Source organism: Cupressus sempervirens, chromosome 4 (genome assembly GCF_028749045.1).
Source record: "Cupressus sempervirens isolate cs-2001-9-10 chromosome 4, ASM2874904v1, whole genome shotgun sequence".
Taxonomy (NCBI): domain Eukaryota; kingdom Viridiplantae; phylum Streptophyta; class Pinopsida; order Cupressales; family Cupressaceae; genus Cupressus; species Cupressus sempervirens.
The window spans coordinates 415,157,156-415,179,607 of NC_143121.1; the positions used below are offsets into that span (position 1 = coordinate 415,157,156).

The 22,452-nt window shown below is 37.3% G+C and overlaps 1 protein-coding gene across 1 annotated transcript in view; it reads left to right on the plus strand.

Annotated features, from left to right (window-relative positions):
* The first annotated feature begins 6,910 nt into the window (after nt 1-6,910).
* Nucleotides 6,911-22,452, plus strand: part of LOC149561809 (phosphoribosylamine--glycine ligase-like) — an 89,901-nt gene continuing 74,359 nt past the window's right edge. Inside the window, exon 1 of the mRNA XM_089825333.1 lies at nt 6,911-7,667. Coding sequence (XP_089681459.1) covers nt 7,298-7,667 — 370 coding nt within the window. The 5' untranslated portion in view covers nt 6,911-7,297. The remainder of the gene's footprint in view (nt 7,668-22,452) is intronic.

Genomic DNA, 22,452 nt, shown 5'->3' on the forward strand with positions numbered 1-22,452 from the left:
GATACATGGAAGATCAATGGCAATCATGCTTTTATCTATACATAGTTGACCTATACATAGTTTATCATGGTTCAAATCTGTTTAGCAAAACAGTCCAATATATGCTGTAACAGTTTGTTTAGAATCTGTTTAACAAAATAGTAAATATATGCTCACTAATGACTTCCAGTATAGTGCTGTGAGAGATTAATGCAATACCATTAATCAAAGTGAATCATGCCAATGAAATGAACAACTAAACTATGGATATATCAAGTATGTATAGATCCATGCAAAATCACTCAACATACTTATGACGTCATAAACTATGTACAAATCAATGCAATACCATTAAACACAGCCAACTCATAAACTATGTATGGATACATGGAAGATCAATGACAATCATGGATTTTATCTATACATAGTTGACATATACATAATTTATCATGGTTCAAATTTGTTTAGCAAAACAGTCCAATACATGCTGTAACAGTTTGTTTAGAATTTGTTTAACAAAATAGTAAATATATGCTCACTAATGAGTTCCAGTATAGTGATGTGAGAGATCAATGCAATACCATTAATCAAAGTGAATCATGCCAATGAAATGAACAACTAAACTATGGATATATCAAGTATGTATAGATCCATGCAAAATCATTCAACATACTTATGACGTCATAAACTATGTACAAATCAATGCAATACCATTAAACACAGCCAACACATAAACTATGTATGGATACATGGAAGATCAATGACAACCATGGGTTTTATCTATACATAATTTATCATGGTTCAAATCTGTTTAGCAAAACAGTCCAATACATGCTGTAACAATTTGTTTAGAATATGTTTAACAAAATAGTAAATATATGCTCACTAATGACTTCCAGTATAGTGCTGTGAGAGATCACTAATTAAATAGTCAAAATGTGCTCAATAATGAGTTTCAATATAGTGATGTGAGATTAATATAGTTTCAGTTTAGTGCTATTAGAGATTAATGCAAAACCATTGAATAGAGTAATCATGCAACATAAGTCATTGCAATCTAGTCAGTAGCTGAAATAGCTAAATGGTACCAAATGTCATTGCAATCCACTCCACTCTCTCCACCTCATCCATCATCAAGAACCCTTTGGCTCTTTCACGTTGAAGCACAAAGGTATCATGTGCTTTCACAAAAATTGCTCGACTCAGTTCAGGGACAGCTTTGAGAGCAGTATATGCAGCAGTCAAAATATTATCATCTTCAGATTTATCCACTTTTACAATCTGAGGCTTAATGAGGCCATCTTTCAGTTCCTTCATAGTTTCGCATATCACATCCAATGATGCAGCCAAAGATGTCTTCTTCCTCTTTCCCCTCCTTGATGATGATGGTGGAGGAGTCCCTCTAGCACTTGCACTCGACTGATTGGAATGATATAACTCTTCATCAATATCTGGTTGGCTGTCAAGAGGTGTACCACAATTGGTATCATCCTCATCAAGCACATTAAATGCATCGTTCATAGGGTGCCCTTCTTCAGCATCAAGGGGTGTTGTAGATGCGAACCCTTCAGCAATGTCGTTACCGACAATTACAGCCAACTCATTGAAATATTGAAAAGGTGACCTCTTATACATTCTTGCATTTTTGAATTCTCTCCTCTACATATAAGCATTAATAGATGGATTGGGTTGTAAGTTTTTCATTATTAAAATAAGAAGGGAAAATTTCTTCAATGAAAAGAGTACAAAGATGATCCTACCTTCAAAAGGTCATCCCACACTGAATCCTCAGCATCCACAGTTTGAGTTTCTTCATTCCAAGCTAACCCACTTGTATTTTTCAAGTCCTTCATTACTTTATATCCTACTTTTCATGCTTTTAGCTTATTCTTAAAATGATCTCGTGACAGATTCAAGTTCATCGCTGCATTGAATGTCCTCTCTATCGCAGTCCATGCCTCTTTTTTAAACCCACCTTCACATTTCCGTCCGAGATGGACTTGTTCAAGGAGCAAGTCTAAAAACTTGCGTTCCATCGATTTTGTCCACATTTTCTTCTTTGAAGAAGAAGATTTGTTGCTCACAGCGAGGGATCCATCTATATCACTCAAAGTAATGGGAGAACACATCTGGTTCACATGATTAGATCCGTCCATGCTCATCATGAGCTCGGTATATGCCATTGTGTACTCCTTCTTGTATTTCATTTAAATTTGAAGTAGAAAATCTTTAACTATCAATTTGTAATACGTCATAATGGAACAAGGCTAACATATTGAATAGGTAAACGTATTACGATTTAAAGTAATCATACGACTGAAATTGAAAGTTATTGCTCTTTAAATTTAAATGGAATGCAACAAGCAGTAACATCAGAAAAATAGGATTTTCAACGAATTCGTTGTTCTCTTCTTACTAGTGGGCTTATGATCTTCTTCATTTGGTACTCCTTGCTGTATTTCATTTAAAATTGAAGATGATAAACTTTAAATATCATTTTTTAATACATCCTAATGCAATGAGGCTAACATTTAATAAACTTGAAAGAATTTAACTGAAGATGATACACATTTTAAGCAATAATTGATGATAACACATCAACATCAAAAAAACTACCAGTAAGACAAAATGGTGATATCAATGGCAAGTAAATAGTCATGAGCCCCATTATGAAGCATGTTATTGTACTTTCTCAATGCAAAGATGTATAATAATTGTGCTTTCTTGCATTTAAATCAATGTAATCTATATTTCAAGTTGAATTGTGTATTGTAGATATGATCAACAATTTTTGTACATAATGTAGGTGTGAAATTGAAAGTTAATGTTCTTTTTATTTAATTAGAATGTAGCAAAGACTGATATCAGAATAACGAAATCAAACACCATCATTGTATATGCATACATCAATTTAATCATATAAAGCACATTGCCTTCTAATAAATCATTTATTCTCGAGATCTATAATCTTCCCACATCCTATTTGCTATATCTTCTCTAAATTGGGCCCACTCATTTCTATCCTCCTGAGACAACCCATATGTCTCAAGTAGTGGCACCTCTATCCCATCACGATCATCTTCCTCTTCAATAGCTTCTTCCAATGGAAGGCCATCCTCTATCGTAATGAAATTGTGAAGTATGCAACATGCTAAAACAATATAGGATTGTGTCATGATATCATAAGACGTTGCATGTCTTAAGATTGGAAAACGCTGCTTCAGAATACCAAATGTACATTCTACTGCATTTCTAAGAGAGGAGTGTCGATGGTTGAACAACTCATGTGCAGAGTTTATTGAGTTTTCTCTTGACCACTCTTTCAAGTGGTAGCGTGTACACCGATAAGGAGCGAGAAATCCAGGTGCATTTGGATATCCAGCATCCACGAGATAATATTTTCCTATATAAAGAAAGTATATTGTCAATACTTGATCCATTTAGCATAACCTTGAGTATATTAAAATGTGATTTGGCTTACCAGGGGGAACTACAAGTGGATCTGATCTGGATAGAGCTGAGGCTAGAACACGGCTATCTGCAGCAGAGCCTTCCCAACCAGCAAGGCAATACTGAAACTTACAATCAAAGGAGCAGACACCCATAACATTTTGTGATAGGTTCCCTTGTTTATCACGATATTTACCCTGTATGTCGACATCAACTTGCACTGGAATATGGGTACCGTCGATGGCTCCAATGCAATCCTGTGGGATATGATACACTGATCAAATGTATGCTCAAGTAATAATAAGATAAGGACAACATTCTAGACAATAAACTTGTAATAATGTGTGATTTACCTTGAAGAATGGTTCAAAACGATCCTTCCCACTAATTTCAGGAGGAGTGCCTGGACTAGGTGGTATGAAGTAATCTCTGTGAAGGGCTAAGATAGCCATCAAAACCTTGTGGAAGTATCGACTGACTGTCTCTCTTGAGTGCCCAAAGTTATGGGCAATCTTGCGGTTCCTTAGATTGTGCCCAAGGGTGTGGAGGAACATCACTAGTTGTTCCTCTAACTTCAAGTGGATCGTATCTCTCAAGCTTCCTTTCAGCCTCAGAATACGAGCTAGAGAAAAGAAGGCTGCCCTACTCATCTGAATCTGATCATGACAATCCACCTCATTCGAATGAATAATGTCTCTACAAAAGGAATTTCCTTTTCTTATTCGTTTACCCATTTGACTACCTTCTCGGGCTACCAGTACTTTGGCTATGCCAACAAAAGCAAAAAGAATTGTGAGAATGCGGGTGTATGTGGTCTTCCTAACTATGTTTCCTTGGACCTCTATACTCTCCATAGGATCCATCAGTGACCTGAAAGGTGGACAATTTAAACACTATCAGTTATGAAATATCAACTATCACCTATCGAGATACAACATGATTATTTGCTAGCCTCATTGCATTAAGAAGTCAATTATTTATTCAAATACAACAAGGAGTACCAACTACCGAGGATCATAAGCCCATAAAGAACAAATTACAATGTGTCATTATACTCCATGTAATCTATCTATACCAATGAAAGCATAATATTGATTCCATTTGTCTATATGTATACACACATGTATGTATATATGTATGTGCACACACATGTATGTATGCATGTATGTACGTACACACACACATGTATGTATGCATGTACGTACGTAGACACACATGTATGTATGTGTGTATGTACATACACACACATGAATGTATGTATGTATGTATGCATGTATGTACGTACACACACACATGTATGCAATGCATGTACGTAGACACACACACATATGTATGCATGCATGTACGTACACACACAAGTATGTATGTGTGTACGTACATACACACACATGTATGTATGCATGTACACACATGTATAAATGTACAGACACATGTATGTATGTACACATACACATGTACAAACTATAACTTGAATTTGGGCTTTTATGAATGTGTTTTAATAAATCGTCGGGTCCGCTGAAACTGAGGCTCGTCTTTTAGAAGATGAAAAGTAGCATAGTTGGCAATGGGAATAGAGTTTCTTTCTGCATTGATCTATACATAGTTTGAAATCATGGCTTTTATCCATACATAGTTTATGACCTCATAAGTATGCTGAATGATTTTGCATGGATCAATACATACTTGATATATCCATAGTTTAGTTGTTCATTTCATTGGCATGATTCACTTTGATTAATGGTATTGCATTGATCTCTCACATCACTATACTGGAACTCATTGGACTATTTTGCTAAATAGATTTGAACCATGATAAACCATGTATAGGTCAACTATGTATAGATAAAAGCATGATTGCCATGTTTTGCTATTATGATTGGCACTATAATATATACAGGTAATCACATGATCACATACTGGAATTCATTATTGAGCACATATTGAGCACATATTGATTATGCATAGATAAAAGCCATGATTGCCATTGATCTATACATAGTTTATGATTTGGCTCTATTTAATGGTATTGCATTCATCTCTCACAGCAGTACACTAGAACTCATTACTGGCAAGAAACTGTTACAAAGTTTAGTTGTTCATTTCACTGGTATTGATCTCTCACAACACTATACTGAAAGTCATTAGTGAGCATATATTGACTATTTTGTCAAACAGATTCTAAACAAACTGTTACAGCATATATTGGACTGTTTTGCTAAACAGATTTGAACCATGATAAACTACATATAGGTCAACTATGTATAGATAAAAGCCATGATTGCCATGTTTTGCTTGATTGGCACTATGATATATACAGGTAATCACATGAGCACACATTAGAATTCATTATTAAGCACATATTGATTATGTATAGATAAAAGCCATGATTGACATTGATCTATACATAGTTGATTCATACATAGTTTATGACTTGACACTATTTAATGGTATTGCATTCATCTCTCACAGTAGTATACTAGAACTCATTATTGGCAAGAAACAGTTAGAAAGTTTAGTTATTCATTTCACTGGTATTGATCTCTCACAGCACTATATGGCTCTATTTAATGGTATTTCATTCATCTCTCACAACAACATACTAGAACTCATTACTGGCAAAAAATTGTTACAAAGTTTGGTTGTTCATTTCACTGGTATTGATCTCTCACAGCACTATAGTGGAATTTATTAGTGAGCACATATTGACTATTTTGCTAAACAGATTTAAAACAAACAGTCAGAAACTGTTACAAAGTTTATTTTTTCATTTCACTGGTATTGATCTCTCACAGCACTATACTCGAATTTATTAGTGAGCACATATTGACTATTTTAAAAACAGATTTGAAACAAACAGTTACCACATATATTGACTATTTTAAAAACAGATTTGAAACAAACAGTTACGTTTGAATGAATCAAAAAAACTTAAAAAAATCCAGTATGCAAAGGTGGGTGTGAGAGGAGAACCGTTTACCGCCGCCGCTGTTCAAAGTGGAGAAGAGAAATCACAGAAAATGCCACGGCCACAGGAAACCACGGGCACAGAAAACCCACAAACCAGAAACCCTTGCAAACCACGGCCACAAAAAACCCACAAGCCCAACAAACGCAGCAAACCAAAAACTCTCGCCTTCGCACAACAGAGCACGAAAACAATACAACCGTCGTCTTCCAAAAAATCCAATTTGTTCTTCCAAAAACCTAAGGCGGATTCGACGGACCCAACGATTTATTCAAACGCATTCATAAAAACCCAAAACCTGGTTTTCATTTCAACTTCCACCTATTTCTTGGAAGAAATTTCTTCCAATTTTTGAACGAAATTAGCAGACGAAACCCGAAACCGGATTATGCATTTGATGAACCAAACGCCACCGTTTTCTTCCATAACCCGGTTTTGGCGCTGAAAACCCTATTCCGCGCCCGGTATTCCCGTAACCAAACGGGGCCTAAGTGCACACAAAAATCAAATCATTCCAGTGTCAAGCCGGGTTCCCCGACTGATTGAAATGGGGGAGAAAATGGAGAATGAGCGGACAGATATCTTCTGATCATCTGCATTGGTTCTCATATATTGAATCTTGAGGTTAGACAACTTCAGTATCGGCGTCGTAATTTCGCGTAAATATGAGAAAAAGTTGATTATTCTCTTTATTCTGGAGCTTTATCTTTATGCTTACGAACGCGGCGGAGCTCGGTGTTAAAAAAAAATTATGGCGGTCTCTGTTGGTGCAACTAAGGTCGAGTTTATTGTATGTACAGCGGGGCAAAACGCAACACCGAAATCCGGGAGAACAGTGTTCCAGCTGCATTACTTCTAGATTTTCAGTGGAATCCTAGCATTTTTTGACATTTTATTTAAAAAATGGAGTGCTTTGTTGTGCTCAACTTCAAGGGTCTCCACAGCCGGCCATTGTCTTTTTCTTCTGTTGCGTTTGTTAGGCATTGCATTTTGAAGCCTGCGACGGCTCCCAAAATTAAATATTGTTGTTATTTCTCATCTTTTGGAAGAAGTAGGGTTTATGCCAGCAAAACAGATAATTTGAGCGCAGCTTATTCGAAGAGCAACCGAGGAGGAGTAAGAAACAAATGGAGCACTGACATTTATCTGTCGCAGAAAGCAGATGATTTGTTCTCAGTATCCTCTTCGAGCCCTTTCAATGTTGATCATTTAGGCGAAAGCACCGAGGGAGACATGAACCTAAAGCAACCCGATCGTGTTGACACAGAATCTGGTTTGTTCCCGTTGAAAACCTTACTCTTTTGATCGTTTATGTTAAAGTATTCCCATTTGCATCTGATCGAAAACTCCAAGAACTGAAACCCCTTCTATTTTTTGGGTTATATGTTAAAATTCATATAATTTTGTCTACCAAACGTATAACTTGTTTTATAAAGATTTAAATTATTTTTTTCATTCGAAGACTACCGTATTTGTTGTTGGCAGAGTTGTAATGGACCTTGTTGAAATCTACTATATAATTCAGATTTCTCCTGATTCGTAACAGTTTAAATTTTGCAACAGAGTATAAAATGAACACAACAGATCATAGGTAGGAAAACTGGTATTGTTTAGATTTAGTTCTCAAACAGCAGTGCTAAAACATTTAATACGATAACCAACAGAGAGAGAACAGAAAATTACTAAGTGTCAAAACTATTGCAGTATGAAGACCTTTCCTATTATACGAAACTTACAAACACTATAGCTCAAGTGATGAATGATCTGTTCGCAAAGACACAACTGCTACATGAATTGATTGAGTTTACCAGACCCATAGCAAAGCTATGATGGAAATCTGAAGAGGTTACCGAGACTCATGTGAGAGCATACCAGATAGACATCTCCCGCACACAGATAGGCATCTCCCGCACACACTCCTGTAGCATGCAATTTGAATATGGTTTGCACCGAGAACAAAAAACATGCACGATACCACTCTAATCAGGAAAACGTGTCCGCACACTCTATCTCACTTGCTGACACTGATCAGATACTGATCATCCTGAACATGTCTGCAATCCTTGCACAATGCCCGTGACTATTGGTGCTACGTAGACTGTGATTGTGATGCAGAGCATCTTCACAAATCTTCAAGAACCCCCCAATCAGTCATGGAGTTCCATCATAAGTACAATTTATTCAATATTCTAGAGGCATCAATACATTTTTCTCAATACAATCAGCCATCATCAAATAACAAATCAATCTTGAAAACATAGATTTCAATTCTGCCATTCGAGACAGGCCTGCATACAAAGATTCATAACTTTTTAAGAAAATCTTATTTTTTCAATCCAACTGTCCACATTAGGTGCCATTAGGTTTTCAACAACATATCCAAAACTCAGAAACATCCAACGGTAGAATCCAAAGTTATGGTCTCTACACTGAGACCCATTTTCTGTAACTCCTTTAAAGATGGTTAAAAACTAGTTTTCACTAAAACGGTCATAACTTATACAAAATTAACAAAAATCTACCAAATCAATTTCATTAGAAAGCTGATTCATTCCTCTTGTCAAAAATATAAGTTTCATCCCTTGAAACAACAATTAAACATCCGTACATGTTGCTTCAATATGACTGTAATTTGAAAATCTGAAAAAACTGTCATCCATAGAATGCTCATAACTTTCTCAAATCTGTATGAAATAAACTCAAATCAAAAGCAATGGAAGGATTATTCATTTTCCCACTCTACCATATCAATAATACATCATTTTCAGGTTGTACATGGATTTTTGCAACTCTTCACCTTCTTGACAACTTCTAAGACTTTTGACAAATGTGATGCCATGACTTTGCATAAAAATTAAAGACATATTGAAATGACCATTTAGTAACCTTTTACATGGTTATTATCCTTTTAAGGGTCATTTTACAACTTTCGATATATTAAACCAATTGGGACCTTAACTATAACAATGTGGACAACATTACATTTTTGTTACAACTTTCCTTTTCAATTGGATTCCATAGAATGACATTGAAACATATATGAATGAAAACAAATCTTTAAAATATCCATTATGATATCATGTAATTATATTATGGCTAGGTGCTCCTACACCAGATTGATTCCCACACACTTGCCAACCTGGAGAAACACTACTGAGAATTATACGAAGGAATTGAGCCTGAAGTACGGAAGAGAGAAGACTAGGGGTTACATCCTATTCCCAGCATGATAGGTAAGGGATTTCGTCCTTCCATGGGATACCAGATTACCTTGCAGAAGAAAATCTCTGAATTGTTCGCATCCCCTCTCCTCACCAAACAAATCCCTTATCACTAGTCTTGCCACAGAGCAAAGAAGTGTTACATCCCCCATTACGAGCATTGCACCATCAATGACGAAAGTTGGTAATGCATCTGCAAGTATGCAGGAACATCAATTGACCAAGGCCACTCAAGCAGGGATCTCCACATTTGACACAGGGGAAGAATGAAGTGCAATGAGGTGGACTTAAAATATTTTAAAGTTATTTTTACTTCCATGCTCAAATCACCCTTTTTTATAGGGCTTAGGCATATCGGGGTGTGGGATAGGCTAAGCGTCACCCAAGGCAAATCAATTGGATGGTGGGGACATGACAATCCTCCCTTCCTGGGATTGCTTGTCCCCAAGCAATCGAAGAGCTGGGTGCTGCAGAATCTGATCACCTTCCCAATTTGCATCATCAATTGACAAGTTGGCTCATTTAATCAGATATTCTTTAGTGACTCTCCTTCTTAGTTGCCTTTCCCTAGTGTCCAACACTTCTGCAGGCACTAGTTCCAATTTACCCTCTTCATCAAGTAGGGGTAGCGCTGGTAAAGTGGTAACATGTTGCCCCAAGGCTCTTTTTAGACAAGAGACATGGAATATATTATGAATTCTTTTGTCTGTTGGCAGCTCCAACTCATGCAACTTTCCCAATTTTCCTTGTTACCTTGTAAGGCTCATAAAATCTAGGCCTGAGTTTTTTGGAACCCTTCTTTTTCAACGAACTCTGCCTATAAGGTTGGAGCCATAAAACCACCATCTCCTTAACCTCAAAAACTCTCTCTGTTCGGTGCTGATCAGCATAAATCTTCTGTTGATTATGAGGCTATTGCATATCTTCTTTGAGGGCGGATAGAATGTCCTGCTATTCTTGTAACCAATCTCGTATCAAAGGAGTCCGACTATCTGCTAAGGCCGAATCCACAAAAGAGAAAGGTTCATACCCATAAAGTGCTTTGAATGGTGACATACCAATAGTCATGTGATAAGTAGAATTGTAACAATATTCACCCAAATACAACCATTTGACCCTTGCTTGATGCTGCCTAGAAATGTAATTTTGAAGGTACCCCTCTATCCACTTATTTACTATCTCTGTTTGACCATCCGTTGGTGGATGGTAACTAGTGTTGGTCGTAAGCTGACTTTCTGCAAGTTTGAAAAGTTCCTGCCAAAACATGCTAAGGAACTTACTATCCCTGTCACTAATAATGGTCTTGGGTAGGCCATGCAGTCAAAAGATCTCTCTGAAGAATAAACCTGCTACTTGTGAGGCTGACCAATCGGTTGCTACTGCAAAGAAATGTGCTTATTTGGTCAGCCTGTCTACCACCACAAAAATATTGTCTTTGCCTTGAACCTTTAGAAGACCTGTGATGAAGTCCATGAATATACTCTCATACTTGTGCTCCGGAATCAGCAAGGGCAATAAACCAGTGGGGTGTACATGTTTGGATTTATTCTATTGGCAAGGTAAGCACTCTGTAACATGATGGAGAACATCATCTTTAAGACCCTTTTATGTGAACCTCTCACGTATTTGCTCGTAGGTCTTTAAAGCACCCAATATGTCATACTGTAAGGTTGGCATGAATTGCATGCATAATCTACTCTTTTGGTTTGGACTTGGGAACCAAGTAAGTTCTCTTTTTGTAATAAATAATATCATCCATTAACCTATACCTATCATCCTGAATCTACACTTCAATAACCTTGCAAGCGAAGGTGTTTTTGGAATATTTAACTAGTAGTTGAGACTTCCAATCAGCCGAAATTTTGACATAGAACAACAAGTGACATTAACTGGTCTCTTGGACAAAGCATCAACAACTACGTTGTTCTTCCCTTTGATGTACTTAATGTCAAAGTCATAAGCCTAGATCCTGCTGATCCATTTTTGTTGCCTTTCATTCAACTCCTTTTGGGCCAAGAAAAATGTAAACTATTGTAATTTGTCCTCACCACAAAACATTCATCCACCAAGTACTGTCTGAATTTGGCTAGGGTGTGCATGATAGCTAACATCTCCTTGTCATAGGTGGAGTTCAATTTCTTATGATCTTTTAGTTTCCTACTTTCATAAGCAATAAGATGCTATCGTGCATGAGTACTGCCGCAATCCCATCGCCTGATGCATCACACTCCAAGACGAATGCTTTGGTGAAATCGGGTAGTGCTAGCACTGGACATGTGCTCATCACCCTCTTGACTTTATCAAATATCACTTCCAAATCTATAGACCATTTGGAAGCCCAAGCCCTCGTGAGATTTGTAAGAGGTGTTGCAAGTTGTGAGAATCCCTTCACAAACCTCCTGTAGTAGTGTTGGTTAATAATTTGTCCTCCTATTAGATTTTATAACAACTCTTTGATACCCAATGTTTTGGAGAGACAAAAGGATGTTTACCAACAAATGGGTCAGTGTATATATTCTATCATTGCCCTCTGAGTTATTAGGTACAACTTCCTATGATTTGCAATGATATGTAATGAATATGTTTTTATAAGATCAGAAGTTTTGACATTATAAGCTTTTAACCTGAGAGCAGTAAAGGATAACCAAATTGTTTGTAGGCACAAACAATTCAGGCAAGATGGATTTGAATAACCTATCACACCCAATGGAATGACTGTAGTAGATTATCTTGAGATTTCTAACCCTTACTTCTATTCTAAATGCAGAAGAGGAATGAAGAGATATGCACATGAGGGCAAATGGAATTGCTTTCACTATAAGCCTTGAATGAAATGTAATCCAACCAATAACTAATAGATTCATACACATTTATCTTTCATTTCTCAATGAAACTATCTAACATGATATGAAATTAACAAGAGAAAAAACATAACCATATATGAAGAAAGTAAATGGAATCACCTTCACTATAATTACCAAAATAAAATAAAATCCATATGATTATCATAGAATCACATATGATTGTCTTTCAACTCTTAATGCAGAATTGATCTATGCATGGTCAACAAAACATGACAAGTAGATAGGGTAAATGGAATTACAGACCAATTCACCATCAAGTTTGCCGACTTTTGTATTGTCAAATGAGGTTACATTTATAGTTTTCTGTCATCTCTCAGTTCAACAGAGCAACAGTCACAAAATAGAAAAGAGAATAAAATATGAAATCATCTAATGATATAAACACGTGGCATTCTTTCCATCAATGATTATGAATTCATAGTACTTTTGGAAACACTCGATGACTATTCAGCTTCATGCAATCTTATGAATCCTGCGGAAAATCGTTGTTTTCTTCATATTCTATTGTTTCACGCATGCTTTTATTATTCATATTCCAATGGTCATTGCAGTTTTGAATTTGGATCGTCGATCTTAAACCAACGATCATGATTAAAACATTATAACCCTTCCTTTGTAACTTCCTTCGTGGGTCCCTTTTTGTACACATGTTGAATTATCGTTATGTTGCTATGAATAACAATTGAGCAACTTTACATAGCGACGTAGCGACAAACGTAGATCTTTTTCTGATCTAACAGTAGTGATAAAAGACATTTAACCCTTTGTTTACTTTGCTTTGTGGGTCCACTTTCTAACGATGCATGTCGTGGGAGACAGGTGGAACGATTTCATTGCTTGGAGAGTCCAACATTAACCTTTTCATTGGCTCATAACATAGAATGTCTTTATTTCATTAACCGTGGCGACTTGGTGACAGTTGTTCATTAACCATGATCGTGATTTCGCAACATTCAACTTAATTGCCTTTTCTTAACCCGCGACCATGCGATTTCTGTGTTTTCTCTCTATCACAATTTTTGACCATGAGTTACCTTAACTTGACCACGATGGTGTGATTGTTTCCTTTCGCTTAGTCATGACCTTAACCTAGGGTTTGTGTTAATCATCAACAACCATGCGATAACCATAGATTTCCAGTATTGGATGGTTAAGATTCAGAAATGCCTTAACTATCCTTTTTGTTTTGCAGTGTGGGTCCACTTGTTCTACGTGTCACATCGTTGTTATGTCGCTTGAGTTATTCTTCGTGTGACTTTTTATAGCGATATAGCGACAAGCATAGATCGTTTTCGATTTGACGGTCAACGGGATGCATCATTGAATACTTATATTTCCATCATTAAAACATCATCCGTTGATCTAGTCTTTATCAATGATTTGGATTTGGTCTTCTAAACCATTTGACTTGTCAATTGGCCAATGGCATGCATTCTTTCATTCATTTGACTTTTCTTCACCATGTAGCTTATTATGATCGCATCTGAATCGTTCGATGATGTGTATTTGCTTATCTTCATATTTTGACTCCAGGAGGGTTTTGAATGTTTTCTTCTGCATGAACTGCTTCTTCTACTCACTGATCTTGCTCATCTGCAATGTCTTTCATGGAAACCATAACGTAACGTTGAATCTTTGTCTTTATCATGGTTAGGAACAAATCAATAAAAGATCTAGACCTTCTCATTGGGATGACACATAAAAATCTCCCAAACCCCAATCACCTAGCTTTGGATTGATGCATTGCTCATATGATTCCCCATATTAGGTTAACTCAAAGGAATGATGAGAAGAAAGGCCATCCTATGGACAATCTAGACCTAGACTTAAGACATTGATACTTGACTTGACTCAAAAAACCCTAAAGCAAAAGATATGAACTGAAACTTGGGTAACAAGTAAGAACACAATGCAAGGAAGCATCTCAAATCTGACACATTCTTCAATGGTGGCCAATCTAGTATACCCTGAATCTTTTTCTAATGCACTTTAACTCTATTGGCACCGATCACGTGCCCTAGATACAAAATCTCTATTAATCCAAACTTGCATTTGGATTCTTTAGCAAATAATGAGTGCTGCTCCATAATTCCAAGGACCTCCAAATGTTGCAAGTGTTCCTCTCATGTCTTGCTAAAAATCAGAATATCATCAAATAATACTAGAGCAAACTTAAGCAATTGCTTATTAAATTTGTGATTCATGTATGACTGGAATGTAGCAGGAGCATTTGTGAGCCCAAAAAGATCACCAAAAACTCATAGTGCCCATAGTGACACTTGAATGCTGTCTTATGCACATCCTCCTCACAAACCTTAATTTGACGGTAACCAGAACAGAGTTCAATCTTTGAAAAGTAGACAATTCCATTCAACTCCTCTAAAAGCTCATTAATACGGGGGTATAGGATACCTATTCTTAATAGTCCTCTTGTTCAATGCCCTACAGTCTATACACATACGCAAAGTCCCATTCTTTTTCTTGACCAACACCACAGATGAAGCTAATAGACATGAGCTCGGCCTTATATGTCCCATGTCGAGTAACTCCTGAATAGTTTGCTCCATCTCTGCTTATAGTGCCTTTGATGACGATATGGTGTCGTAATAACTAGCTTAGCTCCTTCTTCCAACTCTATCACATGCTCAAACCCACAATCAGGAGGTATACTTGAAGGGATATCACCAAAACTCCCTTGAGTTTGTCTAACACAACTTGAATATTAATGTGATGCTGCTGTCCCAAGTTTGAATCAAACTTGGTGGAGATAAAACAATGTGCTGCCCACTTAGTGTCCTCGTGTCTCAAAATGGATTCCATCCTATGAGCTAAAACAATCTTGGGACCCCTACTAGTCATAGCTCTGAGGATGACTTGCTAGTCACCTTCCATAAACTCAATCTGTCTTCGATTATGATCAGTGGTGTACCTACCAAGAGTTTGGAGCCACTGCAAACCCAAAGTGACATCCATTCCACCTAACTCAATCACATAAAAATTTGGTTCAAGATTATTATTATTATGAAGTAATTGGAAAATATTTGCTTGATATAATCAGAGACCGAGAGGTCAATTTATGCAAAAGAATAAAATGATGTTTCCTTAGGAAACAATCGTAAAGAATAGAAACTTCTTGTTCTAGCTGATTGTAAACAAACAATTGTCTACAACTTAATTGAATATTAGAAACATTCTAATACTTACAATAGATTACAAATAGATAACCATTAACTAATAATGGAAGCTAACTGTTATATTAATGCCCTCCCTTAATGGTTAATCTATCCACAACACCAAGCAATCCTCTAAATTTGACAAACTTATCAGGACGAAGAGGCTTGTTGAGAATGTTTGTAGTGTGATCCGTTGTAGAAACATATTACAAGTCTATTGTCCCATCTTCAACCAACTGTCGCATGTAGTGATAACAAACATCCACATGCTCATGCTTGGTTTGTTCTCGGAAGACTAGATTCCATGCTAATTTGATAATGACATTTGCATATCCCCAAGCATTCGATGAAGCCAAACAATTTCACAACCTGTCTTAACTGCTCCTCTGTATTCAACTTTGATGGAGGAGAGAGAAACTGCCTATTGCTTCTTATTGATACATGCGACGGCACCGGATCCCAAATTGAACATGTATCCAAAAGTTGACTTTTTATCATTAATAGAGCCTTCCCAGTTTGAATATGTGAACCCACTAACTCTAAGATTAGAACTTGAAGAGTAAAGAAGTCGATAATCTAAAGTGCCTTCACATAACGAAGCACACGCTTTGCTGCTATCCAATGACTAGCCTTGGCAGCTGTTATAATGTGGGAGATGAAGCTGATTGCAAAGTTGATATCAGGCCTAGTAGCAAAGACGTAGATGAGGTTGCCTACTAGTTGCCTGTATGTAGTATCATCAAGGGGAGGAGAATCAGAGTTGGCTGATAACTTGAGACCTTTCTCCATAGGTGTAGTTGCAGGCTTGCAATCTTGCATACAAAATTTGTCTAATAGAGCCCTGACATATTTAGACTAAGAGATGAATATACTGGAAAACTGTTGCCAATCCTCAACACCTAGGCACTAATGCATGAGCCCAAGGTTAGTCATATCAAAAGATTGCCATAAATTCTATTTGATTCCCTGAATCAAAGATGCCAAACTGCTAGTGATGATCAAATTATCCACATAAATAACCAGAAGGATGATGTTACTGTCAGTAGTCTTGATGTACAAATTTGAGTCTGAAAAACTTCCCCTGGAAGCCTTGATCACTGAGGTACTTGTCAATTTTCATGTACCACCAAGCCTGAGGGGCTAGCTTCAAGCCATAGAGAGCTTTCACTAATATGAGAACTTGATGTTCTTTACTAGTAACTTTGAAATCAGGAGGTTGCATCATGTAAACCTCTTCTTGTAGGTCACCATTCAAGAAAACACTCACGATGTCCGTCTGCTGGACCTTCCAACGAAACTGTTGTACCATGATTTGGACTAATATGATTGTGCTCTACTTTGTAGTAGGAGCAAAGGTTTCCTTGACGTTGAGAAAAGCCCTTTGCAACTAAACGAGCTTTGTACTTATCCAAAGTACAATCAAATTTGTATTTGATTTTGTAAACCCATTTGCAGCTAATGGGTTTCTTCGTTGATGGAAGATCAGAAAGGACCCAGGTGTTATTCTTTAGCTAGCTCTGATGTTCAGAGGTCATAGGCTGTTCCCACTCTGGAATTCCTTTAGCCTTGGAATATGTTTGGGGTTCAAACACATTGTGATGTTGGTCATAAGAGAAAAATTAGTTGACTTTGTAGGTTTGCTATTTTTTCGAGTTATTCTCCCATCGATGAGCTTATCATCACGAAGATCAACAAGTGTCTTAGTCCACCACTTAGGCCTAAGATGAGAATGACCAACATTACTATCCATAGATTCTCTATGATTATGTTCCTCATTAGAAGAATATGGATCAAACTTAGGTAAAATATCTACAAATCTGGGTGATCCTATAAGAGAAGCTAGAGTTGGTTGTGCATGGATTACTGGTGTAGTTGGAGCTATAGGAGCTATTGGAGACCTCCCATCAGGTGAACCTAATGGAAGTCAAACTCCCAAATCATGAGCCTTCATAGGCTGATTTGCTGGATTAGGAACAGGAGAAACAGGCATGAATGACCCTTGATGCTCATAAAAGACTACATCACGGCTGTATAGGAGATGAGATGTTTTAGTGTTGATCAAGCGATAGGCTTTGTGAAGACTGTTGCATCCAACAAGCATGAGTTTTTGACTCTTGGCATCCAACTTAGTGCGTGACGCATAAGGGATCCAAACAAAAGTAAGAGAGCCAAAAACCTTCAGGTGACTAATTCTAGACTTGCGACTTGACCAGGCCTCTTTCAGAGTCTTACTTTTGACCGCTAGTGTGGGTGACCAGTTCAAAAGATAAACTACAGTGTTAATTGCTTCTGCCCAAAACTTCTTCGGAACATGTCTGTGTTTGAGCATGGCTCTAGCCATCTCGGTGATTCTTTTGTTCCAATGTTCAGCTACACTGTTCTGTTGTGGTGTGTATCCATGATGCCATGAATATCCAAGAAGCTAGAGGATTCATTAGAACAAAATTCCCCCCCATGGTCTGACCTAAGAGTAATAATAGATTTCCTAGACTCTTTTTCAACTAAAGGTTTGAACTTCTAAAATACAATATGCATCTGATTTCTTTTTAAGAAAATATACCCACATTTTTCCACTGAAATCATCAACAAATAACAGACAATACCTGGACCCAAGAATAGGAGTGGCCACAGGGCCGCAGATATCAACATGAACAAGTTGAAGTACTTGAGAAGCTTGCCATGAATCGCCATTGGTGAAAGGTGTGCAATGTTGTTTCCTAGCTTGACATGCATCACAAACTCCTAGCTAGTGAGTTTGAATATCTGGCAATTTGAGGACAAGCTCTCCCTGAACAAGTTGAGAGAGATAATGCTCATTTAAGCACCCATATTGCTGATGCCAAAGTGTGCTAACAAAAGATTGTCAAGCAACCATAGCTAAGTCCCAAGAATCACTAGAGTTAGTAAGTCGGAAAAGACCATGATTTGAAAGACCCACTGCAACAATAGATCGAGTCTCCCTGTCAGTAATGGTATATTGATGTGAACTGAAGGTGACATCAAATAGTGGGGAGTGTCACAACAATTGATTGACTGAGAGTAGATTTAGTTCCATCCCTGGAACATAATACACATTGAGGAAAATGAGATTCCTTTCAGTAGGTTGTAGCTGAATGTTGCCTTTACCGACAACAATGTACTCTTCTCAGCCACCAAAAATAATAGAATTTGAATAAGGATGGTAGTAAGTGAACCAGTCTCTGCGGTGGGTAAAATGACGAGAGGCACTTGCATCAATGTACTAAACAAATGACTTCACATGATCTACAACTCTTTTAGTAGTCAAGGCGTAAAAGGTAGATTCGTTCTGCTAAGTGTGCTTTGCATTGTTTGCTTTGGGTTGCGAATCCAATTGTTTAGATTGTGTAGCTATGCATATTTGACATTCAACCTTCATGTGACCAAACTTTTGTGGCAATAGTTGCATTGAATGTTTTTCTAGGAGCCTTCTAAAGTTGGAGCCCTCTAAAGCTAGAGTAGGGGACTTCTACTGATGAGACTGTTGAGACGTGCCTTTATTCTTTTGAAAGGATTTAGCAACAAAGACTTGCTCTGTGGAGGTGGAGTTAGAACTACTACCGAATTGTGGTTTCCATCGATCTTGCCGAAGCAGAAGTGTGCAAAGATCTCTGAACTTCGGATCAACACTAGTAGACGTGATGTTGAGAGTCTCGATAAAATGCTAGTAGGACTTGAGCAAACTTTTGAGGGTGATGACCACAATGTTCTCTTCCTCCATCTTGTGTCCAATGGCAAGCAACTAATCACAGAGTTCCTGAATCTTGTTCAGGTATTCCTGGAGCGATTTTTGCTCATCCATGATAATAGAAAACAGCTTCAAAAAAGCTTAGAAAATGACGAATTGCAAAGAAAATTGCAAAATCTGGTTGCGAGTAAATATTAGAGGTTTGTAAAAAGCCTAGATGCCTCCAAATAGGCAAAAAACAACCACTTTTTTTACAAAAAGGAAAAAACGGGCCATAAAACAAATGCACAATTTTTTGAGAAATTTGGACATGAGTAGCAGAATAATTTGGGGTGAGTTCCAGCGAATGGCGCCCAACAAACCTCCACACGAACAACAAAGAATAACCCTCGGTTTTAGAGGATTCAGTCACGCTAGTTGCAAATAGAAGGGCACGAGTTGCAGATTGAGTTATAGACAAAATGGTGCGATTTTTTTGACAGAAAACCCTAGTCGAATCAGAGGTTTTGGAAGCAAATATGCATGAAATAATTTTGAAAATAAAAGGCAGATAATTTCAACCAAGAAATATAATTATTTTTGAATTTTTTTTAGAGTATTGGCTCTGATACCATATTAGAAAGTAATTGGAAAATATTTGTTTGATATTAATAGAGACCGAGAGGTCAATATATACAAAAGAATGAAACAATGTTTTTTAAGGAAACAATTGTAAAGAATAGAAGTTTTCTATTCTACCTGATAGAAAGCAAACAATTATCCACAACCTAACTAAATAGTGGAAACATTCTAATATTTACAATAGATTACAAATAGATAACCATTAATTAATAATAGAAGCCTTCTATTATCGTAATAATTATAACTACCCAACTTAACTTCAAGTTGTGAAACCATTCTTGAGCACTTAAGAAGACCTCCACCAGCAACCTTGACATCAAAGTGCAGAACTGTATCCCGTTGTAATTTTCTTTTTGCTGTTATAGAAGTGCTGATGAAGTTAAATGTAGGCCCTGTATCCACCAAGCAAACTATTCGCTGCCCCTTGAGTACTCCCTTAAGATGAATAAGACTACCTATAATATCTCCAAAGAGGGTAGCAACTGTAGGTGGCTGAATTGGAACTTGTTTATCTACCTTTCCTGACTGGGGCTGCTCATGAAGATCCTCCTCCTCACTGTCATTAGATTTGTTACCATCATTTTCTTATCTAAAACCACTTCAATATAACGAACCTTGCCATTCCCTCTGCACCTATGATCCGGTGACCAAGGTTATTTGCATTTAAAACATAAATTTCTCCTTCTTAGCTTGTTTCTTGACTCAAAATCAGTTTTGGGTGGGTCACCCTTATTCTGATTTGATGATTTCACATGGGTTTTGGATCCTTTGAAGGGATTTTTGGAAGGCTGAACTGCTGAAGATGAGCTATCCAAATCAAGTGTCATCTTGATTGCATCTTGTAAAGTACTTGGTTTCAACACCTTGACAAATTTCTTGAATCTCTCACTCATTCCCTCCATGAACAACACTACTTTTCTGTTTTCAATCATGTCTAGGACCATGATAGATATCCTCTGAAATTCATCAATGTAGGTATCTAAGGATCCATTGTACTTGAGCTGAGCTAATTCCTTGCAGTAAACCTTTATGTCCTTTCTATGAAACCTGCTTATCAATTTATTGCTAAACTCTTCATATGAAATAATCATGCCATGATCTTGGGTTACTAACCCATGGTGCCTCCAGTCATAAGCTTTGCCCTCTAAATGCATGGTAGCAAACTTGATTACATTGGTTTTAGACATGGGTTAAGTGTGAGGAAAGTATCCAATTTTTGTATCCAGGCCCTGGCTGTAGTTTTCCATTATCATCAAATACTGATAATGAGAGCTTGTTCGTAGCATGTTTTAAATCTCTATTAGGAGTCCTGGGCCTCCTACTTTATCTAGCTCCCGTCATCTCCCTTCGCTGATTCATATATTGAACAAAGCCTAAAACCTCCTTAACATTCTCTGGAAACAAGTCTCATTCAACATGTCTAGCCATGACATCTTCATGTATGTCTCCTACAACTCCTGCATTAACAACCTCATCAGGTTGCTCCGTAAAAATCGACATTAAAGATCTGTCAGCAGTTTGAGTGAATGTCTCTTTGCCATGTGGTGATCCAATAACACTCCCACTCACACTGTGATGGCTTTGGGGTCGTCTAGGCCCAATATTCATTTGCTGTATTGCTTGTGTGACTTGCCGTAGAATAGTAGCAACCTGACTTTGTCCATCTATCAGAGCCCTTAGGGGTTGTCTCTTGCTTCTCTATTTGCCTCTTCTCCTGTGTTTGGAACCCTTTCAACCAGTGGATGTACTCCAATGACCTTTGAAACTGTTTTGCCCTCAGGAATTTGTGGAGGTTTCCATATTCCACGCGGTTCTCAGTTGTATTGGTGCATTCAAGAAGAAAACCACAAGGCAGGAGGTTCATTACTCTGATACCACTTTAATGGACCTTGTTGAAATCTATATAATTCAGACTTGTCCTGATTTGTAACAGTTTAAAATTTTGCAACAAAGTATAGAATGAACACAACAGATCATAGGTAGGAAAACTGATATTATTTAGATTTAGTTCTCAAGCAACGGTGCCAAAACATTTAATACGATAACCAACATAGATAGTACAAAAAATTACTAAGTGTCAAAACTATTGTAGTATGAAGACCTTTCCTATCATACGAAACTTACAAACACTATAGCTTAAGTGATGAATGATTTGTTTGCAAAGACACAACTGCTATATGAATTGATTGAGTTTACCAGACCAATAGCAAAGCTATGATGGAAATTTGAAGAGGTGACCAAGACTCGCGTGAGAGCATACCGGATAGACATCCCCCGCACACAATCCTGTAACATGCGATTTGAATATGGTTTCCATTGGGAACATAAAACATGCACGATACCACTTTAATAAGAAAAAAATGTCTGCACACTCCTCTATCTCACTTGCTGACACTAATCATCTTGAACACCTATCTCTACAATCCTTGCACGATGCTAGTGACTATGGGTGCTATGTAGACTGTGATTGATT